This window comes from Caretta caretta, chromosome 2 (assembly GCF_965140235.1).
Source record: "Caretta caretta isolate rCarCar2 chromosome 2, rCarCar1.hap1, whole genome shotgun sequence".
NCBI classification, from domain to species: Eukaryota; Metazoa; Chordata; order Testudines; family Cheloniidae; genus Caretta; species Caretta caretta.
The window spans coordinates 64,283,295-64,308,664 of NC_134207.1; the positions used below are offsets into that span (position 1 = coordinate 64,283,295).

The window sequence follows — 25,370 nt, forward strand, 5'->3', positions numbered from 1 at the left end:
CCTCTAGATGTTCACAGTGTCTCCCCCTTGTGGGAAGAAGTTAAAGTAGTCCAAACAAAAACTCACTATGCTGCCACAGGCCACAAAAAGCAGAGTGCTAGGTCTTCAAGGAGCCAAAGAGAGGAAAAAAAGAGAAAAATGTCAGTCCATCTACTCTCTGAGAGGGCCAGAGAGACCTAGGTTTTCAAGCCATTTCCCTGGTCAGAAATCCTTGCTTCCAGGGACCAAGAAGCTCTGAGTTGCAGCTCTGCTCCTTCAGAGTGCTGCTGTGCATTGAGTAGAGATTCTCTATTCTAAGGACCTGCCCATCTTGAGGCTTGACAAGCCTCACAGCTGCTCTGATTGCGCACAGAGGAGCTCTTTAACTCCTTCCTGGCTGGGGTGAGGATCTTCCACACCACACTTTTATACAGGGATCACTTTTATAGCATGTCTGGGTACCATCTCCTCATCACTACTGGGACAGATCCCAACAATTGTTTAACAGTGCACAGCAATACTGCATGACAGTTTAGAACCAGAGATGAAGACTACTCTATTCAATCTGCCTGTTGACCTGCAGGGCAGAGGCTAAAATAGATTTCTTTTCTTAGTTTTTGACTTGTCATGATATTTTTGAAGGGGTGAGTCACAGTGCAGGTCCATTATTCTGAAGTAGAATAAGAGAGTCAAATACAGTCTCCATTGAAATCAATGTGAGTTTTACCATTGACTTCAGCAGGGCCAGGATTTCACTCACTGTCTTTAGTGCTGATAGTATTAAACAGGTTTTTATTTTGTGTAGCTCCCATAGATTTTGCTACTGGATGCTGGGAATTTATCAATCCACGTGTTTCCACAACATCTACCAAACTGGATCCTGATGCTGGATGAGACTACTGCATACTTCTTCAGTGTAAATAATAAAGTAACATGTAGGGATATGTCATAAATATAAAGGGAAGGGTAAACCCCTTTGAAATCCCTCCTGGCCAGGGGAAAGCTCCTCTCACCTGTAAAGGGTTAAGAAGCTAAAGGTAACCTCGCTGGCACCTGACCAAAATGACCAATGAGGAGACAAGATACTTTCAAAAGCTGGGAGGAGGGAGAGAAACAAAGGGTCTGTGTCTGTCTGTATGCTGGTTCTTGCCAGGGACAGAACAGGAATGGAGTCTTAGAACTTTTAGTAAGTAATCTAGCTAGGTATGTGTTAGATTATGATTTCTTTAAATGGCTGAGAAAAGAATTGTGCTGAATAGAATAACTATTTCTGTCTGTGTATCTTTTTTGTAACTTAAGGTTTTGCCTAGAGGGGTTCTCTATGTTTTTGAATCTAATTACCCTGTAAGATATCTACCATCCTGATTTTACAGGGGGGATTTCTTTATTTCTATTTACTTCTATTTTTTATTAAAAGTCTTCTTGTAAAAAACTGAATGCTTTTTCATTGTTCTCAGATCCAAGGGTTTGGGTCTGTGGTCACCTATGCAAATTGGTGAGGCTTTTTATCCAACATTTCCCAGGAAAGGGGGGGTGCAAGTGTTGGGAGGATTGTTCATTGTTTTAAGATCCAAGGGTCTGGGTCTGTAGTCACCTAGGCAAATTGGTGAGGCTTTTTACCAAACCTTGTCCAGGAAGTGGGGTGCAAGGTTTTGGGAAGTATTTTGGGGGGAAGGACGCGTCCAAACAGCTCTTCCCCAGTAACCAGTATTAGTTTGGTGGTGGTAGCGGCCAGTCCAAGGACATCGGGTGTAATATTTTGTACCTTGGGGAAGTTTTGACCTAAGCTGGTAAAGATAAGCTTAGGAGGTTTTTCATGCAGGTCCCCACATCTGTACCCTAGAGTTCAGAGTGGGGGAGTAACCTTGACAGGATAATTTAAGGAGCAGAATGGCCCTTGCTGTGTTTGTCTTCATTATTTACTTCAGAATGCATTGTGTTAGCTTAGTCTAGGAGCAATTTTAGATTTCAAGTTAATCCTGTGATGCAAAAGCATCATGTACTAGGGTTTACTGATGGGCAGGAGGGCATCAAAGGAATTCCAAGATCATCATAGAAGATTCATCCTTTTTATTAGCAAGATGGGGCTGGTAAAGGAGGGCAAAAGTGGCACAGGAAATATGTGGGGTATGAATCTAAACAATCAGCTTCCAGCTGAACACACAATGCCTCATCAGTGGTGCCAGGTTACTAGGAAAAATAATCTACCAGATCTGTGGCTTGAAAACTAGCTCCAGAAAAGTTGTCATTGATTAGCTCCAGAAAAGTTGTCTCAAAAATTTTCACATGGTGACCCATGGCTCAAAAGACAGTGTGTCTCATGGACACCTCTGCATTCATGATCTCATGTTTCATCTCCCCTGCCACTCACAATCATATAACATTTGCAACTACAGCAACGTCTTAAATAGAAAAGTGATATTACCAAAATATTTATATATTTTCAACTGTCTTTAATGTGATTTAACGCTTGGAAACAAGGGGGAGCAGCCAGCAGATTCTTCACAGAGCACCAGCAGATGCTCCGTGGGCCCCTGGAGCTCCTGAAACCACATTTGAGAACTGCCAGATTAGACACTTCATCTCCAGACAGACAATAACTGTAGAACCCATGGAACAAAAAAAAGCATTTCATTCATTGTCAGAGAAGTCCACCCACACTTGGTCACAGCTCAAGGCACGCCTGGGGGACACACCGGGGCTGTGACTTCATCCTGCCTCCATTTTCAATAGCACATCATGCTCTTGGCTGACCCAATTGTTAATCTTTGGAGGTTTCTGGCGCAGACAGCTCAGAAAGATACAAGTATCCATATAAGTCTCCTAAAATACAGCTAGTCACTGCTGTCTTATAAAAACACTCCAAACCCAGGGGAATGCTTTAAATCGGGCAGCAACAATGTTGTTTCAGTGCCAGCTAGTAAAGCCTATTATCATTCTATTGTGATGGTCAGTCAAGCATATTGAAGTACTAGCCATTAGCGACACATTGTGTTTCTCCTCATTGCCTGTCATTATAATACTAACAGCATCTCACAGATTCCTAATGACAGTTTAAGTTAGGAACTGCTGGCCACTGTTCTGAAAGTTTCAGAAGCCTCCTGCTTTCAATACGTTTAATTAGGATGTTTATTGTCTTGCGATACTTGTGGTTCTTGTCATACATAATGCAGCTGAAAGGCAGTCAGCCATTTTCTTGATCATCCCTGTACAGTGCCAATAAGGTAACTATTTTGATTTATGGTGAAAATCCTCTTCTAATAAAACATAAGTCTAGAGGACTGCATTTCAAAAGGATTCAACCATATGAAGTCTTCCAGTTGGTGTGATGATATAATAGCAGATTCCAAATAACTGCGCAGTTCATGACAGATAGATTGGTGCAGGGTCCAGTGCTACTCAGATGTTTATTATAGTGAGAAAAGATGTGCAGTCAATGAGACGTGGATCCACCGTATGGTGCCAGTGGTGCTCGTGGCTTCAGGTTAAGTCACGCATTAAGTATATATAGCGCCCATTTCATAGGGACATTGGAACCAACCATGGCGAGTTGCATCTTAAAAGAATTTGTCACCCATCTTCAGATGCTGGTAAGAACAGGTGTATGTGTGTGTGTGTGGGGACGGAGGGGTTCTAGAAAGTCACAGATAACTTATGTTGTTGCAAGAGGTACCTGGTTATGTCATTGTGAGGTACAGCAAAGTGCATTGCTGGCATGTGGGTTCACGTTGGATGATGAAATCAAAATGGCACAGTACAGCTGAGGCAATGGGGATAAGGTCAAGCCAAGGTTGCAAAGGCTGGAGAGGCAAATATTGTGTAACTCTGTGGGCCGGACACTTCCAATATGGGACTCAAACATGTTCTTATAATTGGCGATGTTCTACTTAGTCCCAGGCAGGTCACCTGAATAGAGGACAAGATAATTTATCTAGTTCCCCAACATCAGATCCACAAGGTATCAGCTGATGTCCCTCTGATTAGTGCATCCCTAAACACTGTGGTACAGTTAAACCGAGTCACACCATCATTGTATTTAAATGTGAAAGCCTTAATGAGTAGGCGCACAGAACATTTGTTGACTTGAAAACAGGACAGTTGAAGTATTCAAAGCAATATAGACACACTGGGGAAATGCTCTGCAGTGGGAATTAGCGTACAATATCGGGGAACATCTGTGGATATGCATGATATCAACAGGCTTTGTAATTGTGCAAGGCATATTAATATTTCTGTAAATTGTTTTGATTTGGCAGGTTTGGATTTTGATTAAGCAATTGAGGAGAAGCAGAGATGTATATGAAATACAGGCCTGGATGAAGCCTGAGAAAGGATTCTATAGCTTCATAGTGGGGAGTGTTAGGAGTGAAAACATGCTCAGGCCTGATGGAGCCTGCTTAGGTTTACTTAGCATAAGTTGAATTGCACAGGTGTAAGAAATGGCCAAGTAATCAAGTTTGCAAGGCATGCTGAAGAGAAAAGTAACCACGCAACCAGAAAAGACTGATTTGAGCAAGCACAAAACCTGTACTGACAGAGGAGACGAGTTAATAGGCAAATTATAGGTTAATACATATGTATAAGGAAAGATAACAGAAAGTTATATACAGTGAGTATAACAAAGGATCGGGTTCCCAAAGTGCTTTCCACTTGTAATTGATCACTACTTCTGGGTGATAAAGATTTGATTCGATAAAAATTGTCTCGTCAGCTGAATGGTGAATTTCTGTTCAACAATGCCCGCAGCCATAAATACGTTACACATGGTTCGCACTTTTGGCAGGGGTGCTCAGTGCTCAGGCTGCTAGGAGCAGGACAAGGCCAGGCTGGACCCCTGGGATAGCCCTTGTGCAGGAGATGGCACCATGGCAGCAATAAGCAGAAGCAGCACTGGCCACCTCACTGCCCACTAAGGTTTGGACCCGTGGCACTCCATCAGGCTGGGGCCAAAATTGCGTGAGTGGCAGTGTAACCTGGTACATGCAAGTTGCAATGCCACTCAGGTTTGGCCCTGCAGCCCTTCCTGAGCAGTGCTGTGACCCCCTTGCACAAGGGTGCAACCCTACTCACTAAATTTTGGTCTTGCCACTCAACCCTCGTCACGATGGAGAGGCTGTGGGGCCAAACCTGAGTGGGCAGTGGGGTGACCTATGCTGCTCCTCCTCTCCCCTGCCATAGGGCTGGCTCCTACATCAGGTCTCCGTCCTGGGGACCTACCCAGCTTTGTCCCTCTTCCAGATGCACATGTCCCTTCTGCTCTGCTTGCAGGACTTGCTCAGCAACAGCCTCAAGACCTGGGAGCTGCAGTGTGTGCCCACATGGGGAAACCAACCAGGGGAAGGGTGGCAGGGAGCCCTGGGCGGGGTGGGGGCTGGACATGAGGGGGTTCAATTGTGTGTACCATGTGAAAAATTCATGGGGTGGCCCCTGTACGACAGCACAATGTTAACAGAATTATGTCTACTGCTAAATGTTGCCAAGTCCTTGGGAATTCATTGCCACTTCTTTATTGCCTCCCACAAAAGAGAGTGGATTCATAGGGAGTTTATCACCCACTGTATAACTATGTAAATATTAAACAATGTCAGGAAGTAAACCTCTTGCTTATTTGACTGTTCACAACAGATGTTCAATGGTGGGCATAAATGAAATGTTATATTTCATAGAGCACAATGTTATAGTTTTTTAGTGTGGGTAATAATATATTATGTGTTAATTAATAGACTTGTCTAGCAATGCCACCTGGCTGTTTCTTTACTAGAGATTACAGTATAATGAAACGTTTTCATTAAAAAAGAGCCTCCTGGGAGAAAAAATAAGCAGATTCAGCTCTCAAAATATGTTAGCTCTGACAACAGCCTTGATATAGAGGGGACCGGCATAAAACATTCGACTACTCAGTTATTAACTTTGGTTTTGTGGTGTTGCTGTCTGGATAATGCCTTCGCCTCTTGGACAATGGAAGCTTCCTGTAGCTCTGCTCAGACACAGGAGAGATTTCAACTTCCTTTGGTTAACCATCTGGGTCTCGGTGTTGCCTGTGTAACAAATGCTGAATCACAACTGATGGTTTTGTGGCAACTCCGTTCCTCCTACTTCACATCCTTTTCCTGACTCATTTCGTTCACATGCAACCGAACTCCCACTGCCATCTCACGAGATGCACACACAGTTCAGAGCTACCCCTTTTAGACATGCAGATGTTATATTTATAACCTAGCATTTAGTGGTAATAAAATGTTATCGGTTGTTCCACTAAGAAAGTCTACAAAATATTTATAAAGGTTAATCATGTTTTAAAAATAATTATTTTGCCTTGCCTCCAGACTCCACTTCTTAAAAAACGTTCAGTAACTCTGACAAGCTGGTAACAAGCTTCTCAGTCCATTTTTTAAGAGAAAATGATTTACAAACAGGATAGTGACAGGTTTTTATGATTACAGATTTCACATCTTTTAGTCTCTCCAAAAGGCTCATGTAAATTGATAGATCTACAAAGGAAGAAATGAAAAAAATAAAAGGAAGAGATATAAATAGACTTTTTCATTAGGATGAATGATGGAAGGTATTAACCCCACTACAGCAAGACGCCTTTTACATGGCTTCCTTTTCATTCTCTTTGACCTGCAATCATCTTCCTTCTGCGTAAAAGTTAACTACAGTCTGAAACACAAGTAAGAAGAGCAATAGCTGGAAATAAATGTTTCCTCAAGCATTTATTACCCTTCAGAAAGTGTCCATCAGCTGAAGTGCTAGCCCCCAAATCCATTTAAGCAATGCTTAGCAACCAAGTAGGAATCAGTTATTAATGTTTAAGCCAGCCTGACAGGTTTCAGTCCAAGAACTAGGCTTAACTTTGCGCACAGAATAATTCTGAGAATATTTAATTAGGGAGAGTCTGTCTCAAATAGTTTAGGATTTATTTTCTGCCCAAATGCTGCAATATTATACATTAACCAATGCTTCCAAAGAGAGGAGAGATGCTGCACACTTGTATTAAAATGTTTAAAATCACCTATTTCACTGCAATTTTTCCAACATTTATTCCATTCAATCTATATCAATATATTTATATTTTAATCAGAATGGTGTAAGGAACCATTAACAGAGTTTCTTAAAGACATTTTCTTTTATCATGCAACAGATTGAGATTGCAGGGACTCTTCTTCATCTTAAAGCCCATTCTTCCGGGGTAATTGGTCTATCCAAATCTTTTTTCCCACCGTATCAAATATGGGCATTTCTTTGTTAGGAAAGTTGTCTGCTAAAGCTGATATAACTTAGTTATAGTTTGTTGTTGTTGTTGTTTGTTTCCTCATTGACCAGAAGCCATCGATTCTATAAAAGTTAGATTTCTGTATATAATACAAATTTTCTAGAAAGTTGAGAAACAAAATGCCTATCTTGTAGATACTGATACCATGGAAGCGTGGGTTGGTTTTGATTTTTAAATAAGTTAGAAAAACTTCTTTGGCAAAGAGCTGGCCAACCATATGTATTCCATGGCTCGCCCAATCTTTAAAACTCTCTCATTTGTGATTTGTGTGAAAATCTGATTCATTTGAAATGGACGTAATTGGTGAAGGAAAAGAGATTCCTGTCTCTAGTTCCATCCCAAACTGTGATGGGATATAAAAACCCCACACTGGAGAACAAGGGGCTAAGGGGTTAAGGAGCAGCTCTGGGCCCAGGCACCGCTGCCCTGCCACATCAGCAAAGCCTGCACAAAGTGGAGGCAGAGCTGCTCAGAGGGAGTTCTTTCTTGTTGCCTGAGACCTGAATCATAGAATCATAGAATATCAGGGTTGGAAGGGACCTCAGGAGGTCATCTAGTCCAACCCCCGCTGCTCAAAGCAGGACAACAAAGCCTGCAAAAGAGAGACTGGTGACTGTTTATGAAGGTCAGGAACTTTGTTTTTCATTCTTTAATTTACTCCATGGGGGAAAAGGGGACTTTAGGTAGGAAGAGATCCAGGGAGGCTGCTGCTTAGCATCCCAAGGTGCAAAACTTAGCTGCCCACTCTTGGGCTGTGGATTGGAGCCTAGTGCAGAGGATGGGCCCTTAGCTCCCCTTACAACTCCAAAAGACAGGACAACAATAGAAGCCATTCTTTTGGCAGGGAATCCAGCTGGGGAAGACCCTGAATGCTCAAGAGTTCGGGCCGCAAGTCCCTGAACTAAGGAGAAAGCAATGACACCTTTGCAGGCACTGAAAGACTTCCCTGGCTTTGGACTTTCTTTGTGTACTGCAGAAGAGGTGGATAGGAAAGTGTGAGCTGGCTGGAGGGCTGAGTCACAGAAAAAGGGATAAAGAACAGGAGGACTTGTGACACCTTAGAGACTAACCAATTTATTTGAGCATAAGCTTTCGTGAGCTACAGCTCACTTCATCGGATGCATTCAGTAGAAAATACAGTGAGGAGATTTATATACACAGAGAACATGAAACAATGGGTGTTACCATACACACTGTAAGGAGAGTGATCACTTAAGGTGAGATATTAAGCAGGAGAGCGGGGCTTCATCCTCAGGGAGTATATCAATACAGTGCTAGGGTATTCCTTGGAAGCAAAGTGCAACTGCTTCACCTGGTGTTTGTGGAAAGTGTACAAAGGTTAAAGAAATGAGCCCAAGAACTATGTCTGGCTTCCCTGAATGCAGGAACATGACTGGGAAATCAAGAGAAGTAGCTGAGCAACTGAATAGAAGGAGAGTGCACTTTGTCTGAATACAAGAGGCAAAGTGGAAAGGGTTGAGATTCATGAACATCAGGGAGGGTTAATAAGTCACCCAATGAAATGGCTGGAAAGAATTACTGAGAAAAGATGCTGTGAGGAAATGGAGCAGCAAGTAAGTAACAACCAATCTGGGTTTATGCCAGGAAGGTCATCAGTGGATGCCGTGTTTGCAGCCTGAATGTTGTAGGAGAAGTATAGGGAGAAATGAAAGCAATTGTATGTAGTGTTTGTGGACCTAGAGCAGGCTTATGACAGAGTTCCTAGTGAATTGACATGGTGATGCCTGCAGCCACTCAGTTTGCCATAGACATATATTCAGATTATTGTGGATATGTACGAGGGTAGCACAACAGTAGTGAGAAGCAGCTGTGGCTACAGTGAATCATTCACTGTGATTGTACTCCTGCATCAAAAATCAGCCTTAAGCCCATTCCTATTTATGATTGTAAATGGACACCTTGCCACAGGGGATCAGGGGAGAGGCTCCATGCAGCATGCTTTTTGCTAATTACATTATGTTATGCCATGATGATAAATACAACCTGGAAAGGAACTGTTATGGGGTGTCCATACTCCATGCTAGCTCAGCAACCTCAGAGCAGCTGAGAGGATAAAGGGGCTGGCAAGCAGAAGGGCAGGGTGGCTACCAAAGGAGTGAGCAGGCTGGAAAAAGAAGCTCCTGCCAGCAAACTACTAAAGAGCCGCCCACAGAAAACAGCCCAGAAGGGGGTGAACTGATCCACAGGCTGGAGAGCCTGCAGAGATCCAGGGGAAGGTAGGAAGGATCTTAGGTCACTTAAGAATCCTGCTTATCTACCTCGAGGGCCCTGAACTCGAACCCACTGGAGAGGGTGGGCCTTGTTTTCCCTCCTGATCTCCTGATGGACTTGGGAGTAAACAAAGCGTTTTCAGCCTCCTGGGCACTGGGAATAGACTGACTGCTCTGCTAGGCTATGTGAGTTCAGGGGCTACAGCACGGTTGGACAGAGGGGGTGCTGTTGTGCTGATGCACCGCCTCACAGGGACCTAGAATGATGGAGGGCTGCATTAGAAGAAAATAGTGGATGAATCAGTTGACAAAAGATGAAACACATGCTCTGCTTCATTGAGAGAGACAAGGAGAAGCTAGTAAAGCTAGATGAGATTGAGTTAAAGTCTGTGTAACAATTCAAATACTTCAAGACAGAGTTGAGCCATGATAGGAATGTCGATGAGCATGTTAGGAGTCGTAAGAAGAACTCTTGATGCAAACAGAGGAAGTTGATGGAAATTCTCTGTGCTAAAAGAACATGCCAAGTAAACTACAGAACAAAGACTATATGACAAGTTAGATGTCTTCAAATCACCAGGGCCTGATGAAATGCATCCTAGAATACTCAAGGAGCTGACTAAGAAGATATCGGAGCCATTAGCAATTATCTTTGAAAAGTCATGGAAGACGGGAGACATTCCAGAAGACTGGAAAAAGGCAAATATTGTGCCCATCTATAAAAAGGGAAATAAGGACAACCCGGGGAATTACAGACCAGTCAGTTTAACTTCTGTACCCGGAAAGATAATGAAGCAAATAATTAAACAATCAATTTGAAAACACCTAGAAGATAATAAGGTGATAAATAACAGTCAGCATGGATTTGTCAAGGACAAATCATGTCAAACCAACCTGATAGCTTTCTTTGACAGGTTAACAGTCCTTGTGGATAGGGGTGAGCGGGGTGGGAAGCGATAGATGCGGTATATCTTAACTTTAGTAAGGCTTTTGATACTGTCATGCATGACCTTCTCATAAACAAACTAGGGAAATACAACTTAAATGGAGCAACTATAAGGTGGGTGCATAACTGGTTGGAAAATCGTTCCCAGAGAGTAGTTATCAGTGGTTCACAGTCATGCTGGAAGGGCATAATGAGTAGGGTCCCGCAGGGATCGGTTCGGTGTCTGGTTCTGTTCAATATCTTCATCAATGATTTAGATAATGGCATAGAGAGTACACTTATAAAGTCTGTGGATGATACCAAGCTGGGAAGGGTTGCAAGTGCTTTGGAGGATAGGATTAAAATTGAAAATGATCTGGACAAACTGGAGGAATGGTCTGAAGTAAATAGGATGAAATTCAATAAGGACAAATGCAAAGTACTCCATTTAGGAAGGAACAATCAGTTGCACACATACAAAATGGGAAATGACTGCCTAGGAAGGAGTACTGCGGAAAGAGATCTGGGGGTCATAGTGGATCACAAGCTAAATATGAGTCAACAGAGCAATGCTGTTGCAAAAAAAGCAAACATCATTCTCGGATGTATTAGCAGGAGTGTTGTAAGCAAGACACAAGAAGTAATGAACGCTGGTTAGGCTTGGCTGGAGTATTGTGTCCAGTTCTGGGTGCTACATAGGGTGACCAGACAGCAAGAATGAAAAAATGGGACAGGAGTGGGGAGTAATAGGAGACTGTATAAGAAAAAGACCCAAAAATCGGGACTGTCCCTATAAAATCGGGACATCTGGTCATCCTAGGTGCCACATTTCAGGAAAGATGTGGACAAATTGGAGACAATCCAGAGAAGAGCAACAAAAATGATTACAAGTCTAGAAAACATGACTTATGAGGCAAGATTGAAAAAACGGGGTTTATTTAGTCTGGAGAAGAGAAGACTGAGAGGGGACATGATAACAGTTTTCAAGTACATAAAAGGTCGTTACAAGGAGGAGGGAGAAAAATTGTTCTTCTTAACCTCTGAGGATAGGACAAGAAGCAATGGGCTTAAATTGCACCAAGGGCGGTTTAGGTTGGACATTAGGAAAAACCTTCTAACTGTCAGAGTAGTTAAGCATTGGAATAAATTGCCTAGGGTGGTTGTGGAATCTCCATCATTGGGGATTTTTAAGAGCAGGTTGGGCAAACACCTGTCAGGGATGGTCTAGATAATACTTAGTCCTGCCTTGAGTGCAGAGGACTGGACTAGATGACCTCTTGAGGTCCCTTCCAGTTCTATGATTATATCATTCTATGATTAGACTAGCTATGATGTGTGGGTTGTAATGCTGGCCAATGAGGAAGAGAGAAGAGCTACTTCATGCTGTCAAAATGAGAATGCTCAGGTGTATACTGGGCAAGATGAGAGCTGATAGGCTACATAATGAAATGATGTGAGTCATGATACAGGTAGCTACCCATCATGGAAAAGCCCAGGGAATATTGACTGAAATGGCTGGGTCATGTAAAATGATATGTGGGGTAGAGAGTACAAGAGATAGACATTATGAGACAAAGACCATAAGGAAGACCCCCAAAATGGTGGTTTGATACACTGAAGGAGGATATGAAGAAGGCTGGTATCAGCTTGAAAGATGTACTTGATAAGAACACTTGCAGATGAAGAACAAGTGCCATAGACTCCGATTGACAGGATAAGGCAAAGGTGAAGAAGAAATTCTAAAATTCTCTATATTCCTGCTAGAGTTTAATCAGGAATGATTATGGGAAGATTTTGGAATTTGAAAGACATCTTTGGCAAAACAGTGACGCTTCTTAAAGTAAAACTGTTTCCACAAACCAATGAGAGCTGCTGAAAGAAGACCTTATATTCTAAGTACCAATGAAGGCTCAGTCTCTGGGGCTACTTCTACAGAAAACAAATGCTGACAGGAAGTAAATGAGAGTATCAATGTCCTAAACAGTAGAACTACTAGTGATGGGGGAACTGATTCCACAAAAATAGGAACCAATCCAAACCTTTACTCTAAATTAAAAAGCCACAAAGCACATTTAATTCACTTTGTTTAAAATTCTTTTTCAGTTCAGAGTAGTAACTTGGTTCCAGCCAAGAGCAAAAGCAACAAAGTGTCATGAAAAGGCTGTTGTGTCAAATTCAAGTCTATGATGCAACAGTGCCTGTTCTCCGAGATTTGTAGCTCAATTTTGCAGATCTGAATGGTTTTTGAAAAAGTGTGGATATGTATCCAAATGTTGGGGAGCTTATCTCAACTGGACGTCAAGCTTTTTTGATACCCATCAGCAGTGTTTAGCCTTCTGCTAAATTCTGAGATTTTTAAATACTAATAGAAAAATATCACCCTCATAATTGCAAGATCCTTGATTGTTTGAACTGAAAAATGATTTTTAAATCTTGTTTCTTGAGATTATCATCTTAAAAATATATTATAAAACAGTGGAAAAGATCTCATTCTCATCTACAACAGGACCGGCTCATTTTACCAATCATTTGAACAAGAAGCATTAAAATGCAAATTAATAAGTAAAAGTAAATGTTTTAATTTTGTTTCTGTTATTCTTACATGTCTGAAAGACTTTTTCCACAGACTTGGCAAAAAATAAAATAATAATAATAAATTCAGTCACACTGACCCATTGTCCAAACTTTTGGGTGACTAAAATATTTTGTCTATTGAATTCCCTTCTTAAGATGTATCTATCTTAGACTTACATATAGTGCCTCTCAGTGTTTGTTTGGGTTTTTTTTTGCTTTGTTTTTTGCTAGCATGTAATGCCATAACAAAGATCTTTGTAAGCGTGAAAGTGCCTTGACCCCATTTCAAATAAATAGGACCAAATTCTTGGTGGGAATTTAGCCCTTAGTATTGAAAAGTACACCAGAGAAAGAAAACCTGTGATGCAGTTATGGTGACTGAGAAAATTTAGTAAAATTTTAGCCTATGCCCAAGAGAATTTGGAAAATGTATAACTGAACAAGTGAAAAGGCCAAAGCATACCAATCCCAATGAAAGATGGAGAGCTAAATTAAAATAAACTTTCACTGGATATCTAAAATTGCAATTTGCATCCAACAACAAAACATTGTTTGTCATTGGTATATAGTGGAGACAATAAAAACTGACTTCAGATACGTGACCTCTCTAAAGTTCTAAAAAACATGCACAAGGCTATTCTGTATCACTTGCTGTATTTTGCCCCCTAATTAAATGTGTTAGGATCTGAGCCTGTGAAGTATTGAGTGGCCTCTATGATAGATATGGGGGTGTCTTGCCATATCCTTGGAAGACCATATTAAATTAAATATCTTTGGGGTCTATTATATTAAATGAATGATTAATGTATCATTGTGGGCTGGGACTGTATGTAACCTCTTTTTGGTGTGTGGGTGTGGTGGTGGTGGTAACTATGACAGATGGGAGACCTGGGAGTTCAAAGGACTATACTGAAAATGTGCCAGACAAGACAAGAATTTTTGGGCATAGTAAGTGGTAAGAGGATTTCCTGGGGGATACCTAGGGAGAGGTTAATGCAAATTTCCTACCTCTGATTATGAAACAATCCAGCCTTTTGAACTTACACCCTGAGAAGAAGGTGATTGTCTACTGATTAACTGTTCCTGGAAACTGGTGATCAGAGGTCCAAGCTGTATAAAAAATGGCTGAACTGCCCAACTTGTGTTCTGGTTCTGAATCTGAACCTATAGCCATGGGAAAAACCCAGTTGTGGGTTTTGAAGGACTGACACCTACCAGATCCTGAGGTTAGAGTTGGGGTGACCTCTGGTAAGATTTTTAGCACACATCAAGTTCTTTTAGTGTTTTGATGTTTTCTCTGGAATGCTTTCATCTTAAGAATAAATATCCTTGCTTAGAAAGAGCAGTGTGGTGACTTGCAATTATTGGCAACTACACTGTTCATAGCCTTCAGAGAGAAAGCAAAGCACAGATGCTGGCCTTTTTAGGCAGTCTGGCTTGCTATCACAGTGTAGGCTGGGAACTGTGCAGCCTTAAAAAACCCTGGTCAGGAGGGAGAGAGAGATGTGGGTCTCCACCCAAGAGAGGTGATAGCTGGGAGCTGGAAACTTTTAAGCATGTGCCCTTGAGGGACCACGAAGGAGGAATACAGGCACAGTTACCCTGAAACTGACACACCCTCAATTCTCCATTATGTCAAAGAGAATTGATGTAACACACCATGGAATACTCAGCAGCTTGCAAGAGCAGCCCAGAGTTAAATCCTTATTTTGCTGATGTCAATGAGTTTTGTGAAGTAGGATCAAGGCTAATGCACTTGACTATAAACCTGTTGTCAGGTGCTGAATACAAATGGTATAGCATTTTTAGCAGTTGATTACGTTTTCCAATAGTATGTTCTATTTTCTGTGAGAGAGAACTGTGTATTTCTTTATGTACATCACTAAAACATTTGTCTTATGAAGCACACTATTATTTAGGATTGAGCAACATTGAGAACAGAAAACGACTTACGTAAAAAGTAAAGAGCCAGTCTTCAAAGGTGCAAATGTGTGAAGCATCTTAGTCATAAAACAGCTGATGGCACTTCCTTTCTAATCAGTGCATCCACCAGCCCTAATCATTTGATGTTTCTAGTCTATGAAATTTGTTGCTATGTTTCTGGTAGTAAAATACCCAGATCTGAAAGTAATGTTCCAGGTGTAGTCCTACCAGAGCCATATATATAAGGACAATTATTATCTCCCCACTCCCATCCCACAATGATCCATTAAGCAAGAACTCTGTTTATGCACCTCAAAACACAATGGCTTTTTTTCTGTCACACTGCACTGCACATTCATTACTAATTTGCTGGCCATTACTATCTCTTTCAGAATTACTGCTATCTAGGTTCTCCTTAACATTCAAAACATGTGTTTCAGGTTATTGACCCCAACTTTCATATTTCTAACTCACTATGTTAGTCTTTGTCCATATTTCTAATTTTTCTTGGGCCTCTCTGTATAATATCTGTCTCTCTGATATTTGTATCTCTTCCCAACTTAGCATTGCTATTCCCTCTCCATTCCAGACCTAAAAGAAGATGTTAAGTAGACTTGGCCTTATACTCATGCATGTTGTACCCCACTAGAGAGTTCCCTTCAGTGAAATATAGTACTGTTTATACTATGTAATAACAATTAATTTATGGTCCTTCACACAGATTTCAAGCAAAATATGGCAGTTTCCATCAGTCAATTTGAATTACAATTTTCAATATGATTTTGTGAGACATTATCACATGCTTTCCTAAAATCCAAATGAATTTCATGTAGTTCTTTCAAGAAAGCAACCAAGTTTGTCAAGATTTAGTCTTTCTAACATGTTTGTTGCTTATTACTTACCCTCTAGCTGTCTAGTGATTTTTCTTTTGACATTTACTACATTATTTTCCTAAAGGGTGAAGTTAGACTACCTAAGTATTTGTGTATGAAAGAGTAAGTGCTGGGACCACTCTTCCTTTCTTTTTTTAAAGGTTGGTACCACGTTTGCTTTTATTCACTCTTCCAGTATCATTGTGGTTCTCTAGGGCTTTTAAAAATAATGAAGACAGTTATGTGGTGTACAGAAAGTTTGTTAGCTAATTCCTATACTATCCTTAGAAATGCTGTGACTCAGAGACTCCTTGGCAAAGGGTCCCCTGTTCTTTGCAAACAGCTCTCACCTCAGACTTGAAAAACTCACTACACAAACATGTCTTACAGGATATTTACCCATAAAGAGCAACATGTAAGATAGCTATAGAAAGCTTGTAACTTGTCAAGACTCATAATGGTTGTGAGATGTATGTTTGGGTAACATTTAAGGAATAATATATTTATATTGAAAGTATGCTTTATGGACTTGAAGTAGAAATTAGTCACCAGGTGGTAATGTGTTTTGGTGATGACCCATCCAAGCAAGAGGAAGTTGTCACCTCTCCCTAGTCAGCTGGTGAGGTAAATGCAAGGTTGTATTGTCCACCCTTGCCACATCTCAGAAAAGTGAATGCAAAACCATAAATCAATGACAGACAATTAAAGCCACTTAATGGTAAAAAGGAACTCTGGAACAAAGCAGGGATTCACCCTGCCTGCAACTAGAAACCCATCAATGGCCTGTGATGGGTTTTTAGATGGGGTAAGATCCAAGTTACCCGGGAAAGAATTTTCTGTAGTATCTGGCTGATGAATCTTGCCCATATGCTCAGGGTTTAGCTGATCGCCATATTTGGGGTCGGGAAGGAATTTTCCTCCAGGGCAGATTGGAAGGCCCTGGAGGTTTTTCGCCTTCCTCTGTAGCATGGGGCACGGGTCACTTGCTGGAGGATTCTCTGCTCCTTGAGGTCTTCAAACTACAATTTGAGGACTTCAATAGCACAGATATAGATGTGAGGTCTTTTTTAGGAGTGGTGGGTGAAATTCTGTGGCCTGCATTGTGCAGGAGGTCAGACTAGATGATCATAATGGTCCCTTCTGGCCTAAATATCTATGAATCTATGAAACAAAAGACTGTTTTCAGTATAAAAGAGTGCTATGAAAGGCACTCTCAATCCATTCACTGAGGAAAACTCCCGGCAGAGGGGGGTGCTTTCATGAACGTTTGGATTATTTGATTTAGTTTTTGAGAAACCAGACAACTATGTCTTAGACTAAACATTGGGACAAAATCTACTATGTTAGATAAGAAAGGCAACTATTGATCATTATAAACCTAGGTTCACATTTTATATTTTATTTTGTATCATATCCATTGTTTCCACCACTCTCTTGTTTCTAGTTAAATCTTTATTCTTTCTTAAATAAACCTACGTTTGCTTTATCCTAAGTGCTCACAAGTCCTGTGTGGTTTACAGGAGTGTTGGTTTAAGGGGAAACTGGGGTACCCTACACACCTTTGGGTGTAGAGGATCTGGAATTTCTGTGAGTATCCAGCATCAGGGGTTAAATATCACAGGGGAACAATTCAAAAGGACTCAGGGATTGGGGTGCACCGATTGTTAACCTGCAATGGAAGGGCTGGCATAAGCCCAGAGGAGAGTGCTTGAGTGGCTGAAATGCTGGTGGTGCTAGGGAGCTGACACCCAGCTTCCACTAGAGGCAGGGGGTAAGAAGCTGACTCACAGTCCTGGGAACTCTGAGAGCCACACACATCAGCTGGACTGACTGTTTTGTTCATATTCAGGTTTTTGAAGAGTTCCCTTACTGGCTTTTGATCAATACTTATTTTATAGGGTCTTCCTTCCTTCCTAACTTTGCAAACTACTTAGTTTTATTTTTCTCATTAAAGGCAAACTTAAAATGTGAGAGCTGCATTTCATGTGTCTAACTGGCTGTAACAGCACTCGGTGTGTGTCCACTGCAGTGTAATGATAGCCGGATTGTACATTGCCAATGTGACTTGTCGAGTAGCCTGCAATTAACTTCACTGTTGTAACGGTGTGTACACCCAAGGTTAAATGTCTTCAGGACAAATTTTCAAAGGGGCCTCAATCAAAGTTGTATTTACATACACCAAACCTTGGGTGTACACAGTCTTGCTCACATATTTTTGAGCAATATGGCTTTAATGTAGCTGTGGTAGTTCACAAAATCCATCTAAGAGGGTTTTGCACACAATAATTCTATCATCATGCGAGTGTTTGCAGAAACAAAATTGTCCACGTGCAAATGAAGGCTACATTTTGCAAATGTGGTTCTTTGTCTCTATAGTTGGCTATTGCAAGACTAAGTCTCACCCCAGACACTGTAGCTCCAGAGATGAGTAGATGTGTATCAGTACTTACAGCTGTCCTCTTCTTCCATGAAAACACTGATCACGTAACAGGCATACACAAAACCAATCAACTGCATGAAAATAAGAGGAAAATAATTTGTTAGTTAGAAAATGTGTTAAAAATACTCAGTAAATACAGCTGCCAAGATTGTATTTCAAAACGTTTTTCTTTCATTTTCTTAATTTAAAAGCAGATTTCAGCACATGGTCATACAAAGACATATTGTACATACCTTTGCTCATGCAGAGCCTTATTCTAACTTCATTTAACTAAAGCAACCCCACTGATTATCTATATGGTTGCACAAGTACCACTGATTGCAAGAATCTGAACCATTATTTTTAACTAGTAACTGCAATTTGAGGAGCGTTCTCTGTCTCTTTTGCACACATGATTCCATTCACATGAACACTAACTACCAAGGCAGACTGGAGTTGAAAGGGCCCTTGCCCATTTGATTCACATTTGAAAAGGACATGTACTTACTGCATGTTAAGTAAATACATAATTAAGTAACTACAGCTTCAGTTAGTATTGCATAAAGTGTCCTATTGCATTTGTGAAACCACTTGACACAAATTTAACTAGGCATTTGAAAGTTTGCAATGCAATTTAATTGCAAAGGCCATATTACAATTCACCAACTTCAGGAAAGACTTTATCAGGGAGGCCTGTAAGTTAGACTCATTGTAAAATAAAAGAAATAGTCTCATTACCCAAAACGGCAAACCATAAATGTATTGCCACTATATTAATAGGGGCTCCCACAAAAATATTGCCCTCAGCCAGTGTTCCAGCGTGACTTGTGCTCTAGAGAGGAAGGATGAGGGACTAGGGCCTCTCGCCATTTGCTTCCCCATGTAGCCAAAATATTTTCTTATATTTATAATAAAGGAATGAGACAATTCCACTGCTCAAATATACCCATTAAACTGTACTGCCCTAGAAATCTATATTCTCTATTCTTGAGAAAATATGCTGAGTATATAGATAACATAGCCAAGTGTTCAACCTGTTTAATATGAAATCCTTGTAGAAATGTTGGGGGTTACCCTCCTCTGGGATTTTTTTTTAAAGATACCTGCAATCTGGTCCATTTCTAACATAAAATTGCTCTTCACACTCATTTATGAGGCCCAAGAATAAGCTGTTTCAAACAGAGATAATTTAACAGGATCCAGACAGGGGTAAGCTACATTTGAGGCAAGAAATCATGCCACCCTGCCTTTTACTTCGGTTGTGCCAGCATCTTTACAAGCAATACCAAGGAGCCTGCTCAAAGACAAAGAGGAGTAGAATTTCACTTTTGTTTACGACAGGTTTCAGAGTAGAAGCCCCTACTGTTCCTCACATGTTCTTGTCAACTGCTGGAAATGGCCCACCTTGATTATCACTACAAAAGGTTTTTTTCTCTCCTGCTGGTAATAGCTCACCTTAACTGATCACTCTTGTTACAGTGTGTATGATAACACCCATTGTTTCATGTTCTCTGTGTGTATATATATATATCTATATCTTCCTACTGTATTTTCCACTGCATGCATCCGATGAAGTGGGTTTTAGCCCATGAAAGCTTATGCCCAAATACATTTGTTAGTCTCTAAGGTGCCACAAGTACTCCTGTACTTTTGTTTATGATTTTTCCCAGTCAAATGTGTTCTCTATAAACTATCATCTATATGTGGCACTTGAAGCTAAGTGATAGACATTGTGTGAGGAACTCTCCCTGCTTGTATAGAAGAGAGAATATCAGTCATTTCTACATCACCATCCTTCTTCTCCTTGAAGCCTCCAGAGGGCTCATGCAGGGGACTGGACTTTCGAGGTCCCTTCCAGTCCTATGATTCTATGATTGCAGGTCTCATGATACATAAGAGAGGCATGGGGTCTACTTTTATGTCTTCACCAACCCTGTAGGAAACTCCTTGAGCTGTTATTGAAGCCTGTTGTAATCCTTCACGTGGGTCATTAAATCTGACCCTTAGCATTTCATTTATAGTATTAATACCGTAGGCACTACTTGTGGATGTTTTTTCATTAAAGCAATTTCAGTACAATCTTCAAACAACATTTAATCCAGAAAAAGAGCTTGTTTTTCTGCCATCATCTCTCATATCTAGCTCTCCAGTTGGCCCAATGCTAGAACACACATTGTACGCTACATGACTGGTAAAATCAGGGTAAGATATTTGTGACCTAATTTGCTATATTAATTTTTTTTGTGATATTAAGGATAGGTATTTATGCCTAAAATATGCTATTATCTATAGGAAAGCTCTCAGGTATGATGTTATGTTCAAGCGACAGTAAGCATGGCTGGTTCTCAATTATATAAGAGTTCATGATACAAAACCATTACTGGCACTTTCAAACTGCCGTATAAAAGGGTACAGAGTGTATTATACTGACACCTGCTTAGCAAAAGCACCAATATAAGAAGTCAAGTTTTGTACACTGCCACAGCACTGCTAATAAACTGTCTCCTCAGTTTGCACCATGTAAAAGACACAGGCATGCCCTGAGGTTCTCTCTCCTCTCTCTATTCTCCCCCTCGCCCCCACCTCACACCCCTCCAAGAAAACATACAGTGATACACATTTTGAGCTCAGATCCAAACCTGGTAGTTGTCTTCAACTTCAGAAAACAGAGGGTCAATGCACAAAAGCATTAAGCACTTAGTGTACTAAGTCACTTTGCTGACGTCATAGATGAGGGTCATCAAAGTTATGTATTTTGTGCTACTGGATCATTACTTTAGCCTTAAAAGCCTCCCCAAAACCCTTTATTTAATTGTTTGTTTGTTTTTTTCCCTTGCACACAGGGCAAGCAGTATTCTATAGCAATCTCAGAAAAACTTTAGATTGCCATAAGCACCTTAAGAGCAGTATATTGATGATATTGCTAGTCCTGCATGACTAGAAGTGGTCTCAGGGAAGTGCAGTCTGTCCTTCCAGCATACCCATTGATTCCAAGATTTTCCACTCACCATGCCCACAATCACTGCTCCCACCGTGTTCCCACTGCTCCTCCCATATTTCTTAAACTCCATATCTGACCACGTCTAAGTCAAACTCCACATCTCAAACACTGCATTCCAGTGAGTCAGTAATGAACCAAGGTTTCTGTATGGTGTGTAAGGGCACTGTACTGCTGGAGAGTCTAGCAATTTTGTTTTGTCTTTTATAATAAGTTATTCTACAAGAAAAAGAAACACCTACACATTTAAAGTTCTTCGGCAAATTAACTAGCAATGGGAATTCAGAAGGTGCAGATGATGATAATGGGTGTGGAAAGGCACTGTGCTGCTGGAGAGTACAGCTATTTTGTTTTGTTATTTATAAGTTATTCTACAAAAAAAAAGAAACAACTCCACATTTAAAATTCTCAGGAAATTAACTAGAGATGATGAATTCAGAAGGTGCAGGTGATGATAATGGGTGTGCAGCGGAGCCCACACTACAATTTCCTCCATGTCTGGAAACCTCTGGTTGTGCTGTACAAATTTCAGCATATGGTGTGCTCATCAACTTCCCTTTGATTGTTGGCTATTCATTATTTGTGTTGTGTGATGTGGTCACCTAAGTCATTTGGTTTTATTTCTGCACCCAAAAATTGTTTGAATAAGAGAATAATGACTAAAGGATGCCCAACAGCATGCATTTCCTGTATACACGTCCAGAGGAATAATCATTTGTGGGAAAAATTGTGAACCATGTATGATTTGAAGACATTTACATAAATAAGCTGTGATGTCCAGTTGTCAAGAACAGTGAATAATATGACACTACAAATAACAGAGCATTTTTTTGTATTATACAATCAGTTCTAATTGTTAGGGGGCTTATTCCTTCACCCACTTACTTCTCTGGTCCTTCTCGCATGAATAGAGAGCAACAATACCCAAAGTCCAAAGGTGCAAACAATTCGATGTTTATTGGAGTAAACTTCCAGCAAGCATGATTCCAGTTTCCTTCCTTAGTGTCCCCCTTCCCAGTTCTGACACCACAGAGCCTTGCCTGTGTCCCTGTTCCCATCCCCCCCTTAGCAAAACATGATTCCAATTCCCCACCTCCATTCCCATTCCGCCCCACCCACACAATTCCTGATTGATTGCAGACTATATAGTAAAACTTGAGTTCTGTTTAGCTATACCTTAACCAATCATTTTACTGAAATTTAACTAACCAATCCTAACATATTGTAACATGATTAGTTAACCAGTTATATCCCACCACCTTAATTAGTTTAGACCCAGCAAAATTAATTATACAGCAGACAGAAACAATCACAGAACCAGACAGACACCATGCAAATAAACAATAGCAAAGTGGAAACTATAATGACAAAACAATACAGAAGTGAGGATTTCACAACTACATCTATAAAGACATAAGGGTTTCCCAGCTGTGTCTATTGATAAGTGAGTTCTTGCCAGACAGGATGCTATCAAACTAAGTTTCCTTTTACATCTTCTAGGCACTTCCCTTTCTCTGGAGGTGATAGGCACTATCAGGACAGGATTGTATTCCTAACAGCCCAATAGCACCTTCTTTCAATGTGAGTAGTTTGGAATGTGAGGATGTTACTGGTCGCTTCCCAGCTTATGGCTGCCTCTGCTGCTTAGCCAGAGATCTTAGCCTAAGAACAGGGCCTCAGACTGTCACAGTAAGAGAAGGTCCTTACACCGGCAGACAGTGATTTTGATTCTTTCTTTTATACCTCTATAACTAGCCAAGTGATAAGAATACACCTAAATTCTTAGAGTATAGGCCTTTACAGACAGGCCTGAATATCTATAGCCTAACACGAATGAAAACTCTTCTACTCGTTATCCATGCCACTGTCATCTGCTGATCGGAGTACTGCAGTGCTTTGTATGTGGGGGTGAGCCTTGAAGACCACAGGCCCTGACTCACTGGTGTTCATTGGCAAAGTCAGAAGAACTGTCATTGGCTATAAGCATCAGAACAGTAACATCATGCCACTTGGAAATTTCAGTTGCTGCAGGAGGTCGTTTGTTACTTGCTTAGAAGAACTTCTCATAGGAAACATGTTACTCTGCTGCCAATATTTTTCAGGTGCATTTCAGGGTATAGGCTTTGACCTAAACATTTTTGGGACCAAGTTATAAGAGAGAATAATGCGTTATGTATCCATCCATTGTCATGAAATGATCCCTATCCTTCCAACAAAGCTCTGAGATTCCACAAAGTTCTATCTTACACCTCTCCAATTCTTTGGTCACAATGGCAAGCTTCCCTTCATACATGCTCCTCATATTTTATGTTCCAACTCTAATGATTCATTTATGACGGCTCAGGTCATTCTTGTTCTTGGTGCTATCATCAGGCACTATACTTCCCCCAGGAGAGACAGTGGGATTACATTTATCTTATCCAAGGAGACATCAGAATGTGCGTCTGGATATAATCCAATCAGTGACAGAATCATTAAAATTGGCCTTTGGGAGAAGCCAGTTGATATGTCAATCACACAGGTATATGCCCCTAAAACAGCAGTTTACAATGAAATGATTAATGACTTCTATGAATGACTTGAAGAAACTCTCACTGAAACACCAAATAAAGATATCATCCTTGAATGCAAAAGTTGGAGCTGCAAGCTCTCATAAAGAACTAATGGGAAATAATGGTCTGGGCTAACAAAATGCGAGAGGAAGGTGGTTAGTTGAATTCTTCTTCCATAATCACCAAGTCATTGTAGGTATAGGTGTTGCTGGGCATGAGTAAATTGAAGATAGCGTGATTTGAGTGCCAGGCTAAACTGTAAACCAGTTCATGACAGGCGGTGTGCTGCAGATGGCATTTTCAGGCTAGTTGAGGTAAGTGGGAATACCCTGAACTGTTAAGCTTGAAACATACATAAGGTGAGGACATAAGCGATTGATCCTTATATGTGCTGCAAAATGATTGGTTCTTACATAATCATCCAATGTTCAAACCAATAAGATTCAAGAAACATAGATGTTAGTAGCTAGGGAAAATGTATACAAACTGTGTAGTGTGCAATATGATTTGGAATGGTGGCATCACCCATACCAAAACCTTCTGCATCTGGGCCTGGCCAGTGAGGGCATAGGGCTGTTACATGCCTAATGTAATGCTGGCACTTAAAATGAAAAAGGTTGTAGAGCAGCTTTTAAACTAAGGGCTGGGGGAAAGCTGACAGTTGTGGAGGAGCACGTGGTTCGGACAGAGACATTTCTTAGGGGAGGATCTTTTAATGGAGATTCTCTATGCCCTAGTAAGGAGGAGAGGATGGAAGATGATAAAATATGGGTAGTATCTGATGAGAAACAGTCAAATGAAAAAAAGTCCCATTCAATTACATCATGTAGTGGCAGACAGCTAAAAAGTGACAAGTTTTTAAAGTGCTTATATATAAATGCTAGAAGTCTACATGATAAGCTGTGTGAACTAGAGTCCCCCATATTAATTGAGGATATTGATATAATAGGCATCACAGAAACTTGGTGGAATGAGGATAATCAATGGGACACAGTAATACCAGGGTACAAAATATATCGGAAGGACAAAACAGGTCGTGCTGGTGGGGGAGTGGCTCTACATGTGAAAGAAAATGTAGAATCAAATGAAGTAAAAATCTTAAATGAACCAAACTGTACCATACAATCTCTGTGGATAGTAATTCCATGCTCTAATAATAAGAATACAGCAGGGGATATATTACCAACCACCTGACCGGGATGAAATGCTCAGAGAGATTAGAGAGGCTATTAAAATTAAAAAAATCAATAATAATGGGGGATTTCAAATATCTCCATACTGACTGGGTACATGTCACCTTAGGACGGGATGGAGAGATAAAGTTTCTTGACACCTTAAATGACTGCTTCTTGGAGCAGCTAGTTCTGGAACACACAAGAGGAAAGGCAATTCTTGATTTAGTCCTCAGTGAGCACAAGATCTGGTCCAAAGGGTGAATATAGCTGTACCGCTTGGTAATAGTGATCATAATACAATTAAGTTTAACATCGCTGTGGCAGGGAAAACACCACATCAGCCCCAAAATGTTGCATTTAATTTCAGAAAGGAGGACGACACAAAAATGAGGAAGTTAGTGAAACAGAAATTAAAAGGTACAGAGCCAAAAGTGAAATCCCTGCAA

The 25,370-nt window shown here is 40.7% G+C and overlaps 1 protein-coding gene across 9 annotated transcripts in view; it reads right to left on the bottom strand.

Annotated features, from left to right (window-relative positions):
• Positions 1 to 25,370, bottom strand: part of NKAIN3 (sodium/potassium transporting ATPase interacting 3) — a 578,866-nt gene that overhangs the window by 44,890 nt on the left and 508,606 nt on the right. For 7 of the 9 annotated variants that reach the window (XM_048840789.2, XM_048840786.2, XM_048840787.2 and 4 more), the window contains one exon: positions 18,231 to 18,291. In XM_048840789.2, coding sequence (XP_048696746.1) covers positions 18,231 to 18,291 — 61 coding nt within the window. Of the gene's footprint in view, positions 1 to 5,718; positions 6,018 to 18,182; positions 18,292 to 25,370 lie in introns of those variants that run through there. The other 2 variants (XM_048840785.2, XM_048840788.2) reach the window with 2 other exon arrangements.